This window comes from Quercus suber, unplaced genomic scaffold (genome assembly GCF_002906115.3).
Source record: "Quercus suber isolate HL8 unplaced genomic scaffold, Cork oak 2.0 scaffold_215, whole genome shotgun sequence".
In the NCBI taxonomy this organism is placed as follows: domain Eukaryota; kingdom Viridiplantae; phylum Streptophyta; class Magnoliopsida; order Fagales; family Fagaceae; genus Quercus; species Quercus suber.
In genome coordinates, this window is record NW_027069673.1 from 14,193 (window position 1) to 33,553 (window position 19,361).

General features: G+C 31.5%; 1 protein-coding gene, 1 long non-coding RNA gene and 1 other non-coding gene across 4 annotated transcripts; all 3 read left to right on the top strand.

The window, feature by feature from the left end:
• The first annotated feature begins 8,256 nt into the window (after positions 1–8,256).
• LOC136061212 (uncharacterized) lies at positions 8,257–9,607 on the top strand. The gene is made up of 2 exons (XR_010631413.1): positions 8,257–8,801; positions 9,513–9,607. It is a non-coding gene; the product is annotated as an uncharacterized LOC136061212 (long non-coding RNA).
• On the top strand, positions 9,607–11,086 carry LOC111987298 (uncharacterized). Its single transcript, XR_010631414.1, has 2 exons — positions 9,607–9,720; positions 10,884–11,086. It is a non-coding gene; the product is annotated as an uncharacterized LOC111987298 (transcript).
• Positions 11,087–16,175: 5,089 nt separating this feature from the next.
• On the top strand, positions 16,176–18,027 carry LOC136070162 (E3 ubiquitin-protein ligase GW2-like). Of its 2 annotated transcripts, none has more exons than XM_065779613.1 (2): positions 16,176–16,913; positions 17,597–18,027. In XM_065779613.1, the coding sequence occupies exon 1, from the start codon at positions 16,289–16,291 to the stop codon at positions 16,754–16,756; it is 468 nt and encodes a 155-aa protein (XP_065635685.1). In that variant the 5' UTR covers positions 16,176–16,288; the 3' UTR covers positions 16,757–16,913; positions 17,597–18,027. The 2 variants fall into 2 exon arrangements, with proteins under 2 accessions (XP_065635685.1, XP_065635684.1); XM_065779612.1 differs by lacking the exon at positions 17,597–18,027 and adding an exon at positions 17,152–17,364.
• Positions 18,028–19,361: the final 1,334 nt, after the last annotated feature.

Sequence of the window (19,361 nt, forward strand, 5' to 3'; positions counted from 1 at the left end):
ATTGCCACGTTAAAATTGGGCTATGCACCTATTATATTATGATATTGATTACAACGAAATTAAATGCATCTCATGAACATTCGGACTATATGATTTGCTTTGTATTTCACTTTTAATTTTGGTCCCTTAGTTGAGTTCTTAAGATGGAAGCTCCTAAGCTAAACCCTCAATAAACTTACATAATAAGTAATGATAATGACCTTATGACATAATAAGTAATCATAATTTGACAATTCCTATTAAACATAATTTGACAATGTTTGTTAAACATAATTTAACAATTTTGTCAAACACAATTTAACAATGTTTGTTGAAACATAGTTTAACAATTATTGTTAAACATTGGTTAACAATTTTCGTCAACAATAGCTATATAATCAATTGGAGTTTATTGTTTTTACATTAATATTTTAAAATTTTATCTAAATGATAGGTTTTATATTTTAAGGTTTAATCATGATTTGATATTGAACTTTGGCGATGTCATAATTAATTTAACAATTAATTAAAATATAAATAAAAATATTAATTTTGTAAATTTGAACAAAGTTGACTGAAAATACAATCTAAATACATTTATCCTACAAATATAATACACAAGATCATATTAAAGGTAAATTCATAAACAATACATTTTCATGTAAAGAACAATTCTTAATCACAAATAAATTTAGTAAAATATACAAATTCAGTTCAATAAATTATTGAGGGAGTAATAATAACGTTTAGAAAATAAATATATATTCGTTTTTAAGATGAAATATATGTTTTTTATGTTAAAAATTAATATGAAAGCCCGTTTAATTTATTGTTAAATAATATTACTAATAATCAATTTGGACAACCAAGTGTGTTAGTATAAATTGGAAACAGGAATGAGCACAGTGCAGTGAAGGTGGGCTGGGCTATGGTAGAGCATGGATTATTTTAAAAAAAAAAAATTTATAAGGAGACTAGGAGATTAAATGTAAATAAATAAATTTTTTTTTTGGAAACATGTGAATAAATACATTAGTTATTCATTACCTAATACACAAGGATATATAGTATGGTGGTGGGTAGGTAGTTACTGCAATTCTTGTGCATTTTCAGCATTTGCAATTTTTCTTAATATTTGTTGTTGAACGTGCTTCACCCGGTTTTTTGTTTTTCAGAAAAAAAAAAAAAAAAGGTTAATAAATCTACCTTAATATTTAAAGTTAAAGAGAATTTTCAAATCTCAATGATTATTGAAAAATCCGTCCTATTTCAAGTACTAATAACTCCAAATATGACACATTACACTTTCATGTTTAGTTTGGAGGAGAGGGAACCACATCATAAACCAAAGAAAAACTATATAAGATATTTATGAAAAAGAAAATGATAAAAAGTGTAGTTGATAGAAGGGATGGAAAAATAAAATAAAATAATGCACAATTACAAAAAACGATAACTATAATATATAGAACAATGTCAAAGTAATATATATTAGATAAAATTTAGCTACAAAATCAATTGTAGGCTTAGACTACAAATTCACTCAATATCTTTTTATTGAAGGTGAATTTTGACAAATCCACCATTGGATTGCATCTTCTTCTTATATCCTCCATGTGTGCAAAATTTCAAGAAAATTAAAAATCAATAGCTATGTCATCAATAAATTTTTAAATTACAAGTTTTTGTAATTTAAAATTATACATAAAATATAATATTATAGATTATATAGTAAATGATATCCGATTGACACAAAAATTGACATGTGCATTAAAAGCGTAAAGAACATGTAATTCAACGATTAGATTTTCAAAATATGCAATAATATTTATTTTATTAAGTGAGTTTGTAGCCTAAAACTACAATCAATTTTGTAGCTAAACTTTGTCCATATTTAAATTAATAAAAATTTGTATTGAATAGAAATCATTTTTTTACTATGATCATGCAAATGATGTCACCATATAAAATAATAATAAAAATAACTAGTCTCTGAGCACGCGCATGATTACTTTACATCGTGATGAAGTAAAAAAAAAAAAAACATGGGGTGAGTTTTGTAGATTTGAGGAGTTTTAAAACTAACAAAATAGTGATCCTATTTTGTAGGGAGTTACTGAGTAGAAGTAGGAATTTAAATCAACGTAAAAGTAGAAGTTTATTAGAAGTAAAAAAACATTTCAACATAGAAGTAGAAATTTATTGTTTTTGTCAATTTACTATTTTAACCCCATTTTTAAGTTTTAGGTAGGGTTATTTTTAATAGTAAAAAAAGTAATAACTAACTTTCTTTTGCCAATTTACTATTTTAACCTCATTTTTAAGTTGTTGGTTAATTAATTTAGGGGTATTTTTGATAGTAAAAAAAATAATAACTAACCTTCTGAATCATCTTAATATATACAGATAATAATAATAATAATAATAATAATAAATAACATATGTGAGAAACATCCTGAAAAAAGTATTGAAATTTATATAAATCACAACAATGATTAATATACATTTATGGAATTGAAATACTTCCCAACTAAATTGAAAGTTAAGCTTAAGTGTTGAATGGTAGCACTGAACCAATAAAATATTTACATCAACCACTCAACCACCTTCCAAGTCCCAAAACCACAAATAAAATTTACTATATTTGAGGATAACCAATCTGAGACCACACTATATTTGAAGATTAATTAGCTTTAGGTTGTTATGCTGTTTCAGCAGAGCATCAAATGTTTTAATTTTCTGTTAATTTTAGTAGTTTTGTAGAACTCTCTAATCGAACTACTGCTTTAGGAAAACTTGATGGTGTTAGACTTGGGCTGTCATTATACGGTAAGGATTTTATGAAAGGGTAGTGTTTGATACACACTCTATTACACATCCATTTTTGAAACTAAAATCATGAGTTAAAGATACGATTTTAAAATTGAAATCATGTTTTTAACTCACAACTTCAGTTCAAATAAATATTTGTGTAATAAGGCGTGTGTAACTGTTTTTATCTTTTTATGTTATGTACCAAATTGTATTAACTATTAAGCATTCGAATTGTTTTAATTCACAGATTCCACACAGAACTGTTTTTGTAGCAGCCTTAGCTCAGGTTGAATTTTGTAAATCTATGTGGCAGGGTTCCTTTTTGGCCATATGCAAAGCTGATTTTGATGAGCTAGTTGGTGATCCCATACTTCAATGGTGCTCTGCATATGTAAAGGCAAATGTAATGCTTATTTTAAACTACTCTGTTAAAGAGATTGGCTTTATCTCCCCCTGTGTAGTTATTAATTTAAAGTTTAAACTCACTCGATTTTCATTGTATCCTGTTAGCTAGGTACCTGAGCACAATATTATACCCTAACATTCCATGATGTGAACCAATGGAGAAAAAAAATTATACATCCATTAAAAAAATATTAAGAAAATTAGTTTTTAGTTTAAAGAGGTTTGGATGGAAAAGCATGTTTTAAACTTACAATTTATTTATTTATTTTTAAAATTAAAGACAAAAAAAAAAAAAAAAGGATTCGGGTTGGGTCTTTGCATCCACAAACAAAAAATTTGGGTACAGGTGGTAATCGAGTATCTAAGGTAAAACTTTCGGGTCGGATTTATATATATCCAAACCAAACCTGGCCCATGGTCATCCGTAACTGGGCCTTGTCTACTTGTCTACTGATAAACAACCTACTTGGTTAAAAGAATAGAGATGTCTCCACTAGAAATTTAGAAAGATTATGAGATTAAAGATTATGAGACTTCATTTAAGTTACAATAGTTTAGGCAAAAGCTTGGCCAAACTCTAATGGGAATTTTTTTTAATTATTATTTTTGGGGAAAGATGCTCTGCTGTATTATTGAACGCATCATTATGCTCCAAATCACATATATTCGTTTTTTTTTTTTTTTTTTTTTTTTTTTTTTTTTTATTTTTTTTTATAATAATTTTAGAAGAAAATCACATATATTAGTTCTAAAGTTGCTAGATACTAATTGAATTAATTAAGGCGAGACAACAAAAGTTATTAACAGTTTATTATGAATTCTCATTCCACTTAAATAAGTTCATATCACCCTTACTTCAAGAACAATCAAAGTTATCAATAGCTAGCTTAAAATACTAAGACAATCATGATACTAAACTTTGGTCTCTGACTCCCAAAATTAGTATATGTATTATTATAAATTTATCACTACTATTAAGTGTCCGTTTGAGACAAGCTGAAAATTTCAGCTTATTTGCAATTTCAGCTTATTTTTGCTACTATTTATGGGTCACACTACATTTTTTGCTATTATTTATACGTCTCACTAACTTTTACCTTTATTCACTATACTTTCAGTAAAAAAAATTTCAGTTTTAACTAAATAAGCTGTTTCCAAACGGACACTAAGTGTACGTTTGGCTTGCGCGTCGACATTGGGCGTTTGCATTTTCAGCTTTTTTTTTTTTCATGCGTTTCAGGCCAAAATTGTTACTGTTCATTTACTGTTGCGGGCTACTATTCATAAACAATAGCCGCAATATTTGACTTTTCCTGTGAACAGTGCACCTACAAATTTTACTTTTTAGCAACATTTTCATTAAAAATAGGTTCCACGGTACTATTTACACATTTAAAAATTATTTTGCTACAGTGTTTTTCAGTTTCAGTTTTCAGTTTTCAGCTATATCCAAATGAACCCTAAGTCATTTATTATTTTAGAAAATATGACCAAATCATCTCCTGATAATACTCTCAAATCAACCATCAAATGGGCTTAGCATGCTGGTAGCAATAACCTACAAGAATTATTAATTTTTAAGTATAACTCACTATTTCAATTATAAATATAGAAAGAAATTAATGTAAGTAGATAAACTTTTTTATTAAATTTTTTTTTACCAAAATAAAAAAGAAAATTACTTTCAAGTTTTTCTTTGTACTCCTTTAGGTCTCGGACGTACAAATCAGCAGCCTCAAAATTATAGGGATCTTCCACATTTGGTTGGAGCAAAATCTGAGGGATTACGAACTCAAAAACATGTTCCAGTTCTACAACTCACACGCCAAACAAAGTAAAATTTAAAAAATAAAGTCGCTTTTAAAGAAAACAAAGTTAAATTAAAACTTCTAAAATTTATGAAATCATGCATCTATACCCATATATATTACCAAAGTCTGAATTCCAATTTTCAATTTCCAACTGATCCACACACATGAACCCGGCCAGAACTAAAATGATGAAAGTAAAGCTCATTAGTAAAAAATCGTTAACTTTATTTAAAATATAATTGTATATTTAAAATAAAATTCTTACTCAATGTCAATATTTGGGTGAAAATTTTTGTCTACAAAGTTGATGACTGGTGGTTTGTTTGGATATCCTTCTTCGAGGTCCACACGGATTTTCCAAACAAATCCTTGGTAAAGACCTAAAGGAAGTAAATAAGAAAATCAAGTAAAAATTATAATTTAAATTCTTACTCAATGTCAATATTTGGGTGAAAATTTTTGTCTACAAAGTTGATGACTGGTGGTTTGTTTGGATATCCTTCTTCGAGGTCCACACGGATTTTCCAAACAAATCCTTGGTAAAGACCTAAAGGAAGTAAATAAGAAAATCAAGTAAAAATTATAATTTTTATATTTTTTTTAATCCAAAATTTTAATTTATATGATGATGATACAACAATTTATGGAAATAAAAATAAAAATTGAACTTACTGTTTTTGGGACCCTTAAACTCAACGATGAATTCTGTGACTTTTTCACCAACGAACTGTAGATTATTTCCTTTTTTTAATCTGTAAAAATATTTTTAAGCAACAACATGCAAGACCATTTTAATTAGCAAGGTTGTTGTTAATTATGAACATCATATAAAAATTGCTCTTATGGTTATGGAGTAATAATTTATTTATTTTGCATGTTATAAAAATTGTTGTTAACACACAATTTCGCGCCATCTTTTTCTCGACGATCCATAACCATAAGAACAATTGCCAATTGGTCTCACAAGAACAAATTATTTAGTTCCTACCCACACACACAAAATGAAATTTAGTTGAAACGATCGATTTCCTTAGTGAACATTATTGTTCTCTATCAATGATTATATAAAGGCAGACTTGGGTTAAATTGTGTGATATTATAATAATATATTATACATTTTGTTAGTTGGCACATTTGTGGATTTTTTTTCCATAATGTCCTTGTCATGCTTTTATAATGTTTTGCGCATATCAAGTTCACGCTTTTATAATGTTTTGCGTATATCAAGTTCACACTTTCATAATGTAATTTTTTTTTTAGTTGGTTGGCTTTTGTCCTATACATTGTCATTTTTTTTATTTTGGTCTTCGTAAAAATAATATACATTGCCACTTTTATAATATCATTTAATAAGAAAAAAAATGACAAAACCTAGGTATAATATCTTAGAATCTCTAATTAAATTTAAACACCTAACTACTTTTTTTTAAAAAAAAAAAAAAAAACTATACACATGTTTTTTCTTTTGCAATGCATAATATTTTTACAATGTTTTTACAACGAATTCTATTCTACGTGGTAAATTGTTAGTAGTTATAATTTGAACTTACTATTAACATTACATTTTTACCTATTGATAATAGCTAAAAATAAAATAACAACCTATCATTTAAAATTTATTATGAAAGTATTATGAAAATTTTGTAGACAACATTTATTTTCTTTGCTTTCAAAAAAAAATTTATTTTCTTTTGTAAGGTATGTACTATTAGGCAACTGATATTCTCTTGTAATGGTTTTTTTTTTTTTGAGGGAGAATTTCAACATATGACTTTCACTCCTGATAATAGTTTTTTATCCTTAGACCAAGATACCAATTGGTTTTTGGTGTAAGCATAGATTCAACCTATGAGTTAAAATGGTTTTAGGCCCAAAATTGGTGTTCTACTGTAACATGTATGGTATTTCTTTTTGGGTATGGGTGTATCCGTGTATCTACTAACAGGGATGGCCAGGTAGGTACCGACACTTGGAGAAATTATATAGCTCTTATGGTGGACAACGTCACTTGTCCATCATTCCACTAAAAGACTCTCACTTGTTTAAAATTGCTGAGGCAGTAATTAGTTTTTGTTTAAAAGAATTTTTTAACTCAACAATTTTAAACAGATGAGAGTCTTTGTTTAAAATTGCTGAGTCAGTAATTAGTTTTTGTTTAAAAGAATTTTTTAGCTCAACAATTTTAAACAGATGAGAGTCTTTTACTAGAATGGTAGACCATATCGCTTGTCCACCATGATGACTTTATAATTTCTCCAGCATTTGGATTGTCGAAGCCACTATTTTTGTTGTTGGTTTTGGCGGCCCGATCATTAGACCTCCAACACTAGCAAATTTAATGACTGAGGGCTCGTTTGATAGTAGTGTTTATGATGCAAGACAACCAGAACAAAACTGAAATAACAATAAAATAAAGGGATATGACCTAAGAGTCAGCACCTAGGTCTTGCTTGGAGTCAACACCAAGCGGGGAAACCACCAGGAGTCAGCACCTAGAGTAGAACTTGAGTCAGCACCAGACTAAAGAAAGACCAAGCGGCCATTTTTTTTCATTCATCAAAATATCAACTATCTCCTCAAGGAATATAATAGGTTGCTTACAAAAGATTGCTAGGAAACCCTAATTGCCTTATTACAAAAATAACCTTGCTTCCAAATTAAAATATTAATAGCCTAATAAACTACTAGGACTTAAAATATAAAAATACAATTGACTTGCAAATATAAATAATACTAAATAAAAATCTTCTTGTATCTCCTGCATCAGTTTAAGTATTGTTGTTCAATTTTTAGTATTGTGTACATATTTAAGTGTTATAAAAATATATATAAAAAATGTTATTATTATTTAATGAGTCATGTTAACGAGTGCCGTAGGGCATTGGTTAACAATCCAATTAAAGAAAGTTCTTATGGGAAAAAATAAAAAGCAATTAATGTTTTGACAACTTTTTTCATTTCCTATAAAAATGATATCAAAACTTTCTTAAAATGAATTCTTAACCAATATCCCAACGACACTCGTTAACGTTTTCTTTATTTAATTACTAAAAATTGTTGATTAAAAGCTGAGCACCAAACAGTAGCTGGTTCTGTACTATGATACCAAAAAAAATAAATAAAAAATAAAAATCTTTGGTGTAAAATATTTTAAGTTGCTGTCCTGCGCCTCCACCCAATCCTGTGGGCTACGGCTCAAACAGCAATAATAATATGGCAAATTGATCCACGCCTATGGGCTTCTCGTTTTGACTTTTCCAATTCTTAGGCATTAAGGATAGGAATTAGGAACAACTCGTAGGAATAATTCCGTACGTAATTCCTACACTACTACTACAATAATCAACGTTGACCACCATCTTCTAACAAATCTTAGTTTGCCACGTCACGTCGCGATAAGAATAAGAAGAAGAAGAAGAGAAGTGTCGGTCGTACACGATTTCATCAAACGCGTTAAATATCTGCAATTGCCTGCGATTTGTGAATCTCTCTTTGGAATATAATATAATATAATATAATGAAATAAAGTAAAGTAAAAAAAGAAAAAGGAAAAACGAGAGCCTCTCTTTTTTTTCCCTATTTAAAGCCAATATACAAACTCCGAAAGATACACAAATCGAATCGAAGCTTAAAAAAAAAAAAAAATATTAACAAAAGTGTTTGGTTGTTTGTTTATCGAAAGAGAAAAATGGCAGCACTACCTGGAGGAGTGACAGATGTTAAGGACATGAGAACAGCTTGCAGATCGACGATCTCGCTCGTTTTGCTGTCGACGATCACAACAAGAAAGAGGTACTCTATCTATCTATATCACTTTTATGTTTTAACGTTGTTATCATCTTTCATATTATGCTTTTTTTTTTTTTTTTTTGCAATTTATACCGAAAATAAAAAAAAAACATGGGCAATTTTATTCTAGATCGTCTGTCGTTTATTGGTGATTTTTTTTTTTTTTTTTTTTTTTTTTACAATTGTTTGTGAAATTTCCAATTAATTCATTAGTACAAGTAATAAAATAGGACTAATGAAATTAAGGAGTGAATATGATTTTAAATAGAATGGAACGGAGGAAATTAATACATGTGACCAACCTTAACTAATCTGTGAAGGATTCACAGCAGACCCAAAATTTTGAGATTAAGGTTTGTTATTTGGGATTTGAAAAAAAGTTAGCATATTTTACCTTTTAAGTTTATTTTTACTCTTAAAGTGGGTTCCATTGTATTGTTAAGTGAGTCCTATTGTTCCAAAAGTCAGGTTTTAATAATATGGGAATGAGTTAATTTTATGCATCTCAATTATGCGTGGGGGTTTAATCAGTTCAATGGGATTTAATTCGACATTCCCACTTGCACAAAAAAGAAACTCTTTGGCCTGATGGTAAAGAGACGCCATATATATACTAATGTGCATGGATGAATGATTGGTTTTGCTGAAATTTTGGTGGTGGGATTAATATTTGTTTAAATGTTCATTTGTCTAATTGTGTTATGCTGTGTGTAGAATACACTGCTGCAGTTTAAGAAGGTGGTGAATGCGAAACAGCAGGTGGTTTCTGGAACAATATACATTCTAACGGTGGAGGTGGAGGATGGCGGGAAGAAAAAAATTTATGAAGCCAAGATTTGGGAGAAGCCATGGTTGAACTTCAAGGAGGTGCAGGAATTTAAGCTCATTGGTGATGCCCCTGCACACCACAGTGCTTAAGTAGGTATTCGTTTCAGAACACAGTGGCCCTGATTCAATTTGTGGTATCATTTTCTTGAGGATTTATAATGCTATAAATATGTGTTATCCTTTTGTGGATTTCAATTATGTATATCTAGATATATTTCTATTATTACCTTTTCAGATTTTACTTAACTGACATTACATCAGCTTATTTGAATGGAACACAAGAAAGAAAGAAATTAGAAAGAAAAAAAAAAGGAATTGGGATTATGCGAAAAGTTAAGTTGTGTTTTTGTTGCATCACTTTTCATTCATGCAGAATTGAATTGGGGTTTGAATACAGTTGAGAAGGAATTGTTATTTGAATGACTGCCCTCTATGGACCCACCATCAGTTTCCTACCAAATTTGAGGAGCTTTGAGACCATAGCATCTAATAGAAGTTTACATTCATTTATCTTTTTGTTTTTTGGATAAGTATTACATTCATTTATCTATCAATGGCATATACTAACAACCATCTTATATAGTGTTTTAGTGGAACCCCAAACTCTGTATAGAGCGTTGGAATTGATGATTAATAATAATATATGTATTAACTGAAAACATGAATCACCTTTGATAAAATTTAGGACGTGATCGACTCTATAATTGGATTAAATAGCGACCCCCATTGGTCGTACTCTGAGTCTCTGGCCATTTCGAATGCTTGTTAGAATATGCTTTTGCTGGTAACTGGCATTAGAGTTTACTTTAGTTACTTTGTTTAGTTTCAAGTAAAATGGTATCACTGCTCTGTATTGGCATGCTCTTTTCTCTTTTTCGTAGGTAGGAAACATACTCCCAAAAAAGGTGGGCAACGTGCTCATCAATTTTGATTGTATCATTGTGTGTTGTGTGGTGCAGAGATGCACATTGCTTCAATATCATAGTTAGCAGTTAGCACCTCCTCTCATATTATTCCTCACAACTATTGTCATTTAAACTCTTTCCTCACAACTATATATTGTCATTTAAGATTTATTTAGCTTTGTAAATTAAAATATAGTTCTTTTAAGATTAATCTATTTAGCAACAATGGTGTACTTATTGGTCTGTCGGTACTTCTGTACAAACTTATTACATTAATATCTCGGATTAAGTAGTATATGGTTCTGGTGTAGCTCAATCTATCTCACTAATAATACTTTCATTGTATATTCAGGTGACTGAAGATTGGATGAATCTTGCCATGCTCCAGTTAAGAAGTATATTAAAACATCGAAGGCGTGTTTTTATTGAAATAAAATGTAAATTAATCTGAATTGGATTCTCAGCCTTCTATTATAACTCAGGAGCTGGTGTATTCATCTTTCCTTGTGACAATATTGCTATGAATTTTAAAATGTTTACTGTCGTATTATTAAATGCCTTATAGGTTAATTGACACTTTTTGATATTTCCAACAAATGCCTATGATTCAAATCCCTCTTCTCCTATTGTTATAACTTATGTTATTGCGTACCGAACGATTAATTCCTTTGTTTTTGGAATTATTTTTTCACAAGAGGTAATTAAATAAAAGAAATTATAGAATGGATTATTACTTATGCCTAGTTATCAGATAAATGGATATCAATAAGACCTTTTCAATTGCAGCCAATAAATTATTACAAATAATTTCGATAACTTCAGGAGAAAAGAGATAACCTAATTTTTTTTAGTTACTGCTTTTAGTCTTCTAAGAAAGATACATTATTTGGGATAGAAAGAAAGAGAGAAAAAACTGAATTATTAAAAAGAAGCTTATTTATTTATTCAAAGTGTTCTACATTTGATTTCTTAAACATGCCTACTTCCACAATGATTTCTGGTCATTCATGCGAGTGATGTTTAATTCACTTGGAATCTTTATAGAGCACTTTTGAAAAACAATAACACTTAGAAATACTTGCAGAGCACTTGAAATCTTTAAAGAGCACTTGAGNATTTGATGTGGTCGATGTTGGCCTGACATAGGACAAATAGGGGAATTTTTCTACTCATAATTGTTGTAGTTTAGAAATAATAGTATATATATATATATATTTATCTATTGTTTAGAATTGTTGAAGAAAGGGTTATGGGGTTGTGTTAGGAATTAAAAGGTGGTCTCATGGATTTATGGATAGTAGTACTTGTGGATCTATGGTTTAGAATTATTGAAGAAAGGGTTATGGGGCTGTGTTAGGAATTAAAAGGTGGTCTGATGAGTTAGTTGATGGTTACTTGGTAGAAGAAAGTATGTGGAGTTTTAGGGTTTTGATTGGTTAAAGAAAGGGTTGGAGGGGTTGTAAGGAAGAAGGAAAAGATAGAATTTTATGGTGTTTGGGGGTTGTATGAACATTACCCATGTACAATACCACAAGAAAGAGAAAAAAAGGAATTATAAGGCCAATGTGCCTGGATACTAAAAACATTCAATCTTTATATTAATCAATTCCATCTATCCCTTGAGTACATTGTGCACAAATATATATATATATATATATGAAGACGTTTTCTTGTAGTACTAGTATTAGAAGTTAGAACTAGTGAACAAGGTGCAGGCATAATACTTGCATGTTGTGTGTGGTCTTTTGTTCTTATGAAGACGTTTTCTTGTAGTACTAGTATTAGAAGTTAGAACTAGTGAACAAGGTGCAGGCATAATACTTGCATGTTGTGTGTGATCTTTTGTTCTTGAGCAGGTTTAAGACCTTAAATCTGTGACTTTGTAATGAATTTCATGATATTTCTCGTTGTTCTTTGCTCGTTGATCTTTTCACCTAGATTGAAACTAGAGTTAACTGTGTCATTCAGTTTGGCATAAATTTCATCAAAGGTTTCATCCTAATCTCCTCAAACCTATTTGTTAACATCTGAAGTTTTGAAATTGTCGAGTCTTTGTCCCTGCATGAGTTATCTCTAGAATATCCCAAGCCTCCTTGGCATTCTAAAATTTTAATTTCTTTTATCTCTACTTGGAATACAACCATAAAGATAACATTCAGTCCTTTACTAGTTCAAGTGCATTCACCCATTTGATCTTTGGACCATTCCTCTACCTTGGTTGGTGGTTTGGTCCATCCTTTTGCTATCGACAGCCACACCCTCTCATCTAAAGGGTTTAAGGAATGCTCTCATGTGAACCTTGTGATAGGCATAATTGTTCCCATTAAAGTGAGGGGGGACTTTGAGTGATTGTGCTTTATCTATGACAATAGGTGTCAAGGATCAAATTCAGTAAGTTATTTCTAAATAATTGATCAAGTTATGGTTTATTACTATGGATTTACAAAGTATTATCTTCAACCACAGTTATAATTACCAAATCAAACCATAATGATGTAAAGCAGTAAAAGGCACACAAATTTGTTAACAAAGTGAAAAACCTGAAGAACCTCTTTAAAGAAAAACCACTTCAGGGATCCAAAATTGTAGGAAATTCATTATAAAAGAAACATTTACAATCAATAAAAATATTCAAAACCTTTGTAGCTAAGAAGCCTCAGCAAATGGCCCGCTTGCTTTCCTACTGCAGTGACTCTAGAACTATAAAATTCTTCTACGGACAAATGAACCTCGTGCACAACACTAGAACTCTGGACAGCGACAACAAACTATGTTGTTTCAAGAATAGCATTTTAAGCTTAAGGGTAAATAATCACACAGCAGATTATCTATTTAGGAAAAAGTTGTATAAACAGAGGTATTTTTCTATTTTGAGAACAAGGCAAAAGGCTCTCTAGATGTGCTTGGTACAACTGCTTTCTCTACCTTGAAAAATGTGCTTAAGAGGGTTTATATAGGTCGGTTAATGCTTTAGCAAAAATCAGATTTGTAAAAGAACTTGGATTCAGGTTTTCACAATCTCACTCAAGTGAGGGTCGAGTGAGTGTCAGGTGAAGTTTCTACATGCTAAGCAAGTCTTGGATTTGTTCAGCCAAAATTTATGTCTTACTTCTTTAATCAGCTTCTTGACAGATTTTTGTATGACCAACCTTATAACCCACTTTGACACATGGTTTGTCACAAGGAATTTGCTAATTCTAAAACCTAACATGTTCCTTATAGGTTTGATGATGAACCTGTGATGGTTTTCTGATTGCTTGGTCATTTCATCTATCTGATTAATGGGAAGATATGAAATATCTTGGGTTTTTGCTAGCTCATTACCTGGCTTATGGACTTATAAGTACAAAAAGAACAGATTTAAAGTTATGTCATGGAAAGCCTTGGATAGTTAATAGGAGGTAATAGAGGATATTCTTGTATTGTGGATTACTTATTGCTATTTCTGATGTTGTATTTGTCATTGTGAACAGGGCATATACAAGAATGGTAAATTATCATGGTTGGTATCTATTGATATGTAAACATTTTTTTTGTGTGTAAAACAGCAGCTTAAGAATAGTGTTCTATAATAAATCAATACTCCATGTCATTTCCTTTAAGTTTGAGCAATTAATTTTAATGATTCGTATATTTTTTAACCCAAAAAAAAAAAAAAGATTCTTATTCAAAAAGTGCCAGAAAAGCGTGCCTAAGCTGTGCTTCATTAAATGAGCTTTGCTTTGACCAAGCGAAGCGCTTAGACATTGGGGCCTTGAGCTTTGAGCCTTGAGCTTTAAGCATGCTTTTAACAATATTGGGCATATATTTTGTTCACCCCAATCTGCTTGAAGTAACATCCCCATCATCATAAAATTTTTGTTACCTATTGTTTCCTTCACTTTTGTGGTGAACTTGGATGGGCATTTAGCCACATTCTACTGTTTACTATTGTATGGTACAAGATGTGCACCTTTTCCTTTTTTGGGTTTAGTGAGTGGGTTTGTGTATTGTATTTTTTCTTGTCAATCCATCTACTAGTATACATATTCCTCTATTGCCCCTCTCATTCCCCAAATTGGGGTTATGCTTTTCTTAGTTGTCTTATTCTGTTGTGTGTTATGATCCAAGTGTCCAAATGGATTAAGTGCAAGCTTAACCATATGTATATAAACACTTGGACAACCTCCCCTTGCAAGCCGGTTTTCAAGGGTGAGTTTTACCTATGAGTTTATATTAATTTTTATCAGAGCCAACCACCATGTCAAGTAATTAGATGTAACTAGTTGAGTATGGGATTAAATGGGTCGCTGCTTTGTGATCAAATCTCAGAGGGGGCAGCCTAGAGGCCAGATTAAAATGTCTTGCTAAGTCATTGAAAAACTAATAGGTGAGTGGAGCCGTAAAAGAAGGGCTACTATTAGGTCAATGTTGATAGAGTGAGCTGTCGTGGACGTCGACCATGGAGCGTGGTGGTTGTTACGATCCAAGTGTTAAGTGCAAGTTTAGCCATGTGTATATAAGCACTTGGGTGCCGGGTTTAGTAATGCAAACTTGTAACCTATGTATGGGGGCATTAAAGGTGGAACGTTGGATGTCAGTTATTAAATCATACGAAAGTGACATTATTTTAGTGAAAAACTTATCATTTTAGAGAAATTATATGAAAAAATTACAAATAAAAAATTTTACTTAAAAAAAAAAAAAAAAAAAACAAAGCACTCGGGCACCCTTCTCTTGTAAGCCTGTTTTCAAGGGTGAGTTTTACCTATGGGTTTGTATCATTGTGACTCTTTAAATTTGATGGGTGAATCTTCCTTACAGTATAAATAGTTTATCAAATAACCATGACGTTATGACACCATCTTCTCTGTGGAAGTGGCCATACATTTGTAGCATTATTTCTTTTGTTTATAATTGATTAGTGAACAGCAGATACAAAATAGGGGTTTTTATAGGTTATATCCTTATGATTATTTACATATATAAACTCTTTTTTTGTCAACACTTATAAAATCAGGCAAACTTAGGGTTTCAAATTTCTTCTTGTCCGGAATGTCTTTTTGCCCTCAAGTTTCTGCATGAGAGCTACACATCTGCTTCATGTATTTTGTGAGGGTGCCCTTCTGTCTATTGTCTAATTGGCCACTATTTTTTCTTTTTCTTTTTCAATTGTTAATATTTTGGTGTTTATACTCTTCCATTGAAGTCTTGTCTAATCTGTCAGCTAATTTTAGCAGTAAGTTTGACTGGCTTTTCCATGCACTGACGGTAGCATATTATGCGCATAGAATTTTCACGAACTGAACATGGCAAAAAATGGTAACACATATATCTCTATAAAAGGCTGGCCATGTAACCATCTCCTAGATTGGCCTACCATGGAATTTTCAAGATGTATGTTTGCCTCCTAAAAATGGAGATGTTGACTAAATAGTCTATGACCCTTTTTTGTGTGTGTTTGGGGGTGAGGTTGAGTCAGAGTGTTGATTCTGTTGAATGGAAACTTAATATTCTGATTCCCTTGAATGGAAATTTAATATTTTTATTATCACTTGATGTAGCCATTGACCATTGTAGGTTTTGAACTGACATTTGTTTATAATTTAAGTTGGTGACTAGACTATCATATTGTTTCTGGTAATAATGCCTGCTGATCCACAATTCTTATAAATTTTACTAAAATGAATTTTACAGGAGAACAGCAGACACAGAAATCCTGTATATGGTGATGCTCCTTCTGAGCAATATGCTACAGATCGCTATGTATTACCTGCGATGACTACAGCAGCTGGATCCTCATCTTCCCCATCTGGAGGTCTTGCTTGTGCCATAGCTGCCTTGGCAGAGCGGCAGCAAATAGTTGGAGAATCTTCTGTTAACCCTAACAGAAATATGTCAGCAAGCAGCATGCTTCCACAAGGTAGCAGGCTTTACAACAGGGACCACGAAGATATAGAAAATTACCCAACTGCAGCGAGCTCCAGTGAGGCATCAACTGATGGTAGGATGACATTGACAAGGGATGATGGAGAATGTTATGGGGACCGTGGATCAGACGTGGCTGAAGCAGGAACCAGCTATGCAAGCTCTGATGCCACAGAAGATGCTTCTGCAATGCCACAAGCAGATGAAATGGAGGGCAACCTTCAAAATGCCATGGAGACCATTATTCCTGATAGTTATGAGGAACAGATCATGCTGGCCTTGGCGGTTTCTTTGGATGAAGCTCGGAGATATGGCTAGTGTGAACTGGTTGTTTCCTGGCAGTAGTTTTACGTCTAGCTACTAGTTAAGTCTTGCTCAAACAGATGGTGCTGGCCATGGCTGTTTAGGTAGCTGTGGCTCATGCCAGGATGAGTGCCCAAGGAGCTGCAACCTGTGAAATTTGTTCAGGTTCAAGGTAGTGATGATTCTCTCTCCCTCGCTCTCTCTTTCTATATAGAAATGTGAAAGGAAAATAGATTCTTTTAGTGAATGAAAAAGCCTGTTGCTTTATGCTCATATAGTGATTAATATGCCCTCCTATTCTAGTCTAATATTTTCCAGCATGTCCAGTAATCCCTTGGAAACGTGATTTCTTAAATTGTTTGTTCTATAGTTGTATGGCCCATATTTATCATTTCAATTGTGCCATCTAGGAGAACCGATTCGAATGGACTCTACACCCTTGTACATATTGCTACCCATCCCATACTAGCCCATTCATGGACTTCTTTGAAGCCCCATCACATTGGTGGAATAAGAAGAGCATGTCTGAGAATTTCCTATAAGGTATGGACATGGGATACTAGATTCTTATGTTTTGCAACCGCGTGATTCATTTTTGCATAATAATGGTTCATGATTTATCACATCGAACACGAAATTCAACTGTAAATTGGGTTAGATTGGACCCTGTAGTATTTAAAAAAAGATAGGCCCGTTGTAGAAATGTGATACTACCTACTATGGTAAGAAACTATAAGGAAGAGACAGTCTGTGCCTTTGTGATTCCTACATGAAAGAAGCTTATCAGCTAGATTTCCTTTTGCTAGTTTGCTTCATAGATAGACCTTGATTCTTGCATAAATATGTGGTTTGTAGGGTTAACTTTTCGGTAACCATCACGGTTTCGTCACCTGGTTGTGTCCCTTTCTGCATTCGTGCAAAAATTTAGTTGAAAGTAGAACAAAAAAGTAGAACAAAAGGATAGGCCATTTTTACCATTTAGTTTATGCAAAACAGTGAGATTTTTTTTAGGTAGTTTAATTACTTGGTGCTCAATTTTTTATCTTGTATCCAGATTCTTAATGATTTGTGAGCATGCTTCTATTGAAAGTTCCCGAAAGTGGTGATTTTGACACATTTGAATACAGAAGCCAATGAAATATTTGAACTCATTCGATTTAAAAATGCCACAGTGCAACAATATCTTGTCTCTATCCGAAATGCGGTCGTTATCTTTTATATATTTTCTTGAACGCTTTGAACGATAAATTTCCGTTGAAACATCCCACTTTCTATGGTTTTATTTTTGATATATTGCCTACGAAGATACACGGGAAGCTATTTTCTTTACCTATTGGTATTTTGACTGTGATCCAAATGATTTATGAATGCTCTTGGATTATTTGGTAATTGGCTCTAGCAGATGGGGGTCAGTTGCTTGTAGGAGTTTGATTAATAGTTAAAATTGTTGTACTTATGTGACATGCAACTTATCATAGTGAAGTTCTCCTACGTCACAAAATATGAAATCAACTTACTAAAATATGTTGTAGTCTTTATTTATAAATAAATAAAAGAAATATTTAAATGGAATATAGAAATAATATAAAATTTGTAGTTTCAAACTGTCCTCAATTTCAATTTATGGAAGGGGGTTGGAATGGCCAAGATTCCCAATACTGATGGATAGCCCTTAGCCTTATAGCACTGGCATTGGAGAATGCCAAAAAAAATAAAAAATAAAAAATAAATTTACATTCTCAAACGTTACTTTATCTATTGTACTATCTTATTTTACAATTTATTCTATATTCTAGTTTTTATTTTTACATGCAACTTATTAAAGTAATATAAACTACTCATCAAATAATAATAATATACATATAAAACAAGAGAGAGAGAGAGAGAGAGAATAAAATATAATATTTTAGTTTAGAAACTTATGAACAGTAAGTTCTAAATGTAAGAACTTTTACCGTTCACAGGTTGTAAAAAATTTTAAGTTTGCATCCTTGGATGTGCTCTTTTTTGGATTGTTAGTTGCTATTTTAGCAAGTGGCAAGGAGGGTTTTACACTCCTAATGCTAATGCTCTTAGATGTGAACTAGTGCATTGAAAATGGGTGCGAAGCCAATTTGGCAAATTTGTTTTAAATCTGTTAATTAAAACACTAAAATTCAAAAATTAAGGGTGTTTAGTTTGAGCATTACTCGTGACTCAATTCCTAAAACTTAAACTCAATTACCATAACTTATATCTCTAATTCTACTTTTTCACTCACCCTAGAAAATGAGAAGAGGTGGGTGTGGACTTGCTTTGTAATGGGTGTAAAAGTAAAGAGAAGCTTCTTGAAAAGAACAAATTAAAAAAAATAAAGAGTAAACTTCCAATTGTCTCATTGACGTGAACCCCACTATAATTGAGTTATTTATAATAGTCTCATTGAAATACTTAAGGTCTGTTTAGATATTACTTATTTTGTTAAAATTGAAAACTTATTGCTGAAAGTCGTGTAGATAAAGATAAAAGTTAGTTGAAATAGTAAAGTGGAGCTCATAAATAGTGTCAAAAGTGCAGTGGGACCACAAATAGTAATAAAAATAAGCTGAATAGTGAAATAATTTATAATTTTAATCCACGT